Below are 5,168 nucleotides of genomic sequence, written 5' to 3'. Positions count from 1 at the left end.
CCCCGGGGGGCCGGGGCGAGCCCCCCCCCGAGAAAGCCAGTGGCTGACGCCAGCTGAGGGAAGACCACCCCTCCGTGAGAACACTGTGCCCCCTGCCCCAAGCCCAGGAGGCCCCACCCCAGCCAGCCCCTGCCCGCCCCGGGCCCTCTAGCCAATGGAAGATGACGTGCCGGGGGGCTCACCAGCGTGGCATTCTTGGCTCCCACACTCGCCCTCTGGACCAGCAGCTTCTTGTCCCCCAGCTGCATGCCGTTCAGCCCCGCAATGGCCTGTGTGGGGGAGGGCAAGAGGGCAGGTGTGGGCCCGGGGCCGGGAGCCTTAGCCAGGCCAGGGCGGCAGTGGGGAGGCGGGGAGGCGAAGGGGCCGAGCCCCACACACAGGGGCCTCCCGCCCCACCCCGAGGAGGAGACCTCGGCTTGGTAACAGTGTGGGGCAGGGGAAGGCAGGCAGGCGGGGCCGGCGACCCGACTCACCTGGTCTGTGACGTTGATGTCCACGTACTCACAGAAGGCGTAGCCCTTGGAGAGCCCTGTGGCACTGTCCTTCACCAGGTTGAAGGCCTTGAGAGGCCCGAACGACGTCAGCAGCTCCTTCACCTGCAGAGCCCACAGCGACAGAGCTGAGCAGGACTGGGCTGGGGCCCGGCAGGGCAGAGAGGGTGGGGTGGGGCGGGGCGGGGCATACCTGGTCGTCATTCAGGTAGTTGGGCAGGCCCCCAATGAACAGCTTGTGGGCAGAGTCAGGGACCACGGTAGACACAACCCCTGCAGGGACAGAGGACCAGCAGCCTTTAGTTCTGGCACAGTCAAGTCCCAAGCCCTGGGGGCACCTGCAGGTGAGCCCCTACAGACCCTCACAAGACCACGCATCCCTCTCACCCACTGGTGCCCAGGGCGACAAAGGGACCCAAGAGGTGGCACACCGCAGCTCACAGTGAGTGTGCAGGGCCATCCAGGCTGCCCAGCCTTGGAAGGACTCCCAGTATCACTCTGAGAGCACGGAGCCCCACGCCCACACCCCGTCTGCCACCCGCGGCTGCTGTGGGAGCCTGGCAGGTATCTGGCTCTGGACCTGCTGACTCACAACACTCGCCCTTTCTTCACTGCTCAGGTCACTGCTCAGGGCACCTCCACGTGCCCTGGTCGTCCCTGATGCGTCTCTCTGTCCTTCCCCTTCCAGCCCTGCTCAGGACAGTGGCCCATCCCCAGACCCGGCTCATCGGCGACACAGTGGGGCAGGCCCACCCTCACCATGGGCAGCTGGTAAGGAGGGAGGCTGCTACAGGCCCTCTGCAGCCTCCTCAGCCGAGCCACTGTGACCTCAGTGCTCACCACAGGCTAGCTCGAAGCGGCCCTCTGCGTGCAAGAGGGCAAGGCGCCTGTGGTACAGAGCCGAGTCTGATGACCCTCCATCTGCCCTCCCGCTGAACAAGACTTCCCAGACGAGGGCTGGCTTCCCACACAGGCTCACGGCAGGACGCTGTCCTGTCAGACGTGAGCCAGGACAGGCCCAGCACGGTCCACCCTCCTGCAGCCCCACCCCACCTCCATCATGGAAGGAGAACAAGCCAGTGCTTCCCAGGAAGGGCACGTACCCTCTGGGCTCACGTCTGCCCTGTCCCGGCCCAGCCCTCACTGGCATCGCCCCCGGGACTGAAAGCACTAAGCCAGCCAGCTCTGAGCCCTGCAGAGCGGGGTGTTCACTGCAGGCCGAGAGCCCTGTCCAAGTACCAAAGAGGGAAGCCAGGCAGGAGAAAGGCGGGCAAGGGCTCAACCCGACTGCACAGCAGAGGCTGTCTTTACCCACGACGCAGCACCCGGCACCACCACCCCGGGAGCACATGGAACCATTCACGCCAGACCAGCCCAGACAAGCACACGAACACAGCACGGACGGGAGCCGGTACACGAGACAGCCTCACCAACGGCCCTGAGGGAGGGGTACCCCACTCAGCAGGGCTAAGAGGTGGGTGGAAAAACAAGAGTCCCCATGGCTCTGCAGGAGGCTGGCCTCTGAGTCTCACAGGCAGAGCCAAGGACATGGGGCAGAGACAGACTTGGGTCCAACAGAGGAGCCCTTACGGGCAACCCCTGGCACGAGGCAGGACCTGGGCAGGGAAGCCTCAGCCACAGATCACACTGCCGCCCTGTCCCCAAACACGGCCCGGCGCCCGGACCTTGCCTTGGCTCCTGCCTCACTTCCTTAGAGGGACCGGCCAGGCCCCCGTCAAGGCTGCACGGCTGGGCTAACTGCAGGCCTCTGGGCTGGCTCCAGTGGGGTGCCTCTAGCAGTTCCCTCCCAAACTAGATCCATGAAACCGTGACCAAGGGAAGGGAGCTGCCTGTCAGGTTCTGGCATTTTCCATCCTGTAATCGAGACACCTGCCGGGTCTTGGCAGGCGCTTTTGTCCCTCAGGCAACGTACAGGTTGCAGCTCCATCTCCGTGCCGGTGAGGGGAGAGCTAAGTACCGGCTTTACTGGAGCACACGTTGCCTGCAAGACCTGCGCTTCCCCAGAGCAGAGTCTGGCTGCCCCGTCACAGGAGGAGCAAAGAGAGCAGATGAAGGAGGGGTGTCCACTGTTTCAACACAGGGACAGTGGGCTGCGGGAGGGGATGCCACTAAAGGGGGTGCCCAGAAGCAGCGGCCGTGACCTCCGACAGCCTGCTCTCTGCAGGAGGGGCCATGCTGGGAGAAGCCAGGCGCGCAGCAGAGCAGTCGCTCGGTGCAGACAGGGAAGCAGCCGTCCCGCGAGCTCAAGCCCGCACTGATACCGACGGCCTGGGCCAGGCCTGGCTTCCAGGTCCCTGAGATGGGGTCCTCGCACCACAGAGCAGGGCTCAGCAAACCTCAGCGAGGGCCCGCGTGCTGAGTGCCCCAGCTCTGCTGCATGAGCCATCCAGCCTGATGTGCGAGCGCACGACTAGCCGCTACGAAAGCAGACCGAGCAGCGTGGGGGAACCTCGGTTGTGCCAGCAAATCTTTCACTTACAAAGAGTTAGAACCACTTTGGGGCCGAGTGACAGCCACGCTGTGAGACTATGGAGACTGAGCAATGACCCTGCAGCGAGCAGCCTGGGACGAGTACCAGGAGCACAGTTAACGGTAGCGAGCACAAGCCCCAGATCCTAGAGGGTAGCACACCTCACCTCCAGCACCGAAGTGCTCCCATAACCAAGAGTCCAACAGGCCAGACCCTCCCCTCACTGACACCCTGCCCACCACCGCGCGGCCCACAGACTTTCCAAACACTGTCCTGACCCATGAGAGTCCCACGAAGCCACGCCGTGGGCACCCGTGGGTGTGGTGCCGCCCGGAGCACTGCCGCCTGCCCGCTCCACTGTCAGTCCCTGCCGAGCTGTGCTGCTCCCCAGGGCGGACACCCAGTTGGGTGCGGGGAACGGCCCAGGCGCAGGATCCGGGCATGCTGGGGGACAAGACACCAGCCAGCACCCAGGTCCAGACCCAGCTGACCTCCGCGGACGTCTATGCAAGTCCTGAGCCCCCAGAGGGACCAGAGCCAGGGGGCTACAGAGCGGCAACAAGACCCACACTGCAAATCCCTCGCCTCCCACGGAGCCTTTGTGCTGGTCCTGGCTCCACAGTTGCCAGCTCGCCCCTCTGGGCCCTGTCACCATGCAGAGAAAACCACCAGCTCACAGTGGTCTAGGGGCAGGGAGAAGACCGTCTGGGGCACCTCCTAGGACACACTCCCTAGGCTGAGCAAGGGCTGGCGGGCTGCAGACGAGGTCGGGGCCGAGGCCCCGTGAGCCCCACTCACCAGGCACATAGACAGAGGGATTCTCCGACATGCCAGGCAGCGGCTGGTAGTCATGAGGCCTGCGGATCTTCAGAGACTGGCCCTGAAAGATGATGCCGTCGAAGGCCATGGCCTGGGTAGTCTCGTCCACTGAGCGGAACTGAAGGGGAGAGAGGCTGGTGAGGTGGGCCTCTGGCCGTCCACCACTTTTGTGGACCCTGACCACATGGCAGGCCCTGTGCTGGACATGAGGCTGGCACACCCCTGCTCCAGGAGCTCAGGCTCCAGAGGGGAGGACACCAGCCCACGCACATGCAGGGTCAGGCGTAAGTGGTGGAGAGTGACGAGGCACTGAGAGAACACCTCTCAGGAGTTAGATGGGGACAATGGCATTCAAGGTTTCTCGGTAAGATGACGTTGAACCTGAAAGCCAAAGCACGACGACTCAGGCCAGCTGCAGTGAAGCGGCAGGAACGCCAGCTCTGAGGGCCACATGGAAGGTCCTGGACTCACGTTCTGAAAGCTCGATGGGAACAGCGTGTTCCCACCGTCCCAGCAGGATGGGATAGACTATGGCCGAAAGATCCTACTGGGGGCGTGTCTGTCTCTCCTTCCCCCAACTTTCACAGATAAAATCAGTAAACTTTAAAAAAAAAAAAAAAAAAAAAAAGACAAAACCAAGGGGGCCCCTTTTTTAAGACAAGCATGGGACACAGGATTGCCCCAGCCTTCACGGGATGCCTGCACTGTGACAACTTTCTCGTATCCACGAGAACTCAGGCCCAAGAGTGGGAGAGGAAAAGTCAAGAGTCTTTACCAAACAACAGCTTGAGAACACCAACAGAGAAGGTTAGTAGGTGACGCGGACGAGCCACCCAGGACAGCCTGGGACAGACAGGAGCCCAGTGTGTGCTGAAAAGGCCAGGCGATCTCAGAGCAGGGTGGGACAAACAGGTAAGGACAAGCTGCAGAGCCGCGCAGAGGCCACTCGGTGTACAAGGGAAAGGCGGCAAGCTAGTGAGGCTGGCAGAGCACTCGCCAAGCTCCCCCAACAGGCAGGCAGAGTGGACTGCAGAGGAGCGCAGCAGTCCCCAAGTCTGGTGTGCCCAAGGGCCAGGGGGCAGAGGGACGGACGGGTCCTCGGATCACATACACTGCAACCCCAATACCTGCTCAGCTCACCTCCAAAAAGGCAAAATTCTTGTCCTGATTAATCTGCACAGCCAAGACTGGGTTACCAGGGGCCTGGGTCAGCCCCCCTAAGCGCATCTGGGCGTTGAAGAAATCCATCATGGCCTCCTGCAGAGGGAAGAGGAGACAGGGGGGGCAGGGGAGGGAGGTGGAGAGAGGAGGGGAAGGGTGAGAGAGGGAGACACAGAGGGGTTTGGGGGAAGGGGGAAGGGAAGAGG

General features: G+C 63.0%; 1 protein-coding gene across 2 annotated transcripts in view; it reads right to left on the bottom strand.

Annotated features, from left to right (window-relative positions):
- The window catches only part of U2AF2 (U2 small nuclear RNA auxiliary factor 2), a 16,823-nt gene that overhangs the window by 4,873 nt on the left and 6,782 nt on the right, over positions 1-5,168 (bottom strand). The window contains exons 7-11 of one of the 2 annotated variants that reach the window (XM_027772601.1): positions 4,942-5,058; positions 3,781-3,919; positions 685-764; positions 474-596; positions 171-269 (exon numbers count right to left, since the gene is read on the bottom strand). In XM_027772601.1, the coding sequence (XP_027628402.1) occupies positions 171-269; positions 474-596; positions 685-764; positions 3,781-3,919; positions 4,942-5,058 (558 nt within the window). The remainder of the gene's footprint in view (positions 1-170; positions 270-473; positions 597-684; positions 765-3,780; positions 3,920-4,941; positions 5,059-5,168) is intronic. The other variant, XM_027772602.1, reaches the window with a different exon arrangement.

This window comes from Tupaia chinensis, unplaced genomic scaffold (assembly GCF_000334495.1).
Source record: "Tupaia chinensis unplaced genomic scaffold, TupChi_1.0 Scaffold000286_1, whole genome shotgun sequence".
Taxonomy (NCBI): Eukaryota; Metazoa; Chordata; class Mammalia; order Scandentia; family Tupaiidae; genus Tupaia; species Tupaia belangeri.
The sequence above is the reverse complement of the archived record's forward strand: the minus strand, read 5'-3'. Positions and strand labels throughout refer to the sequence as shown.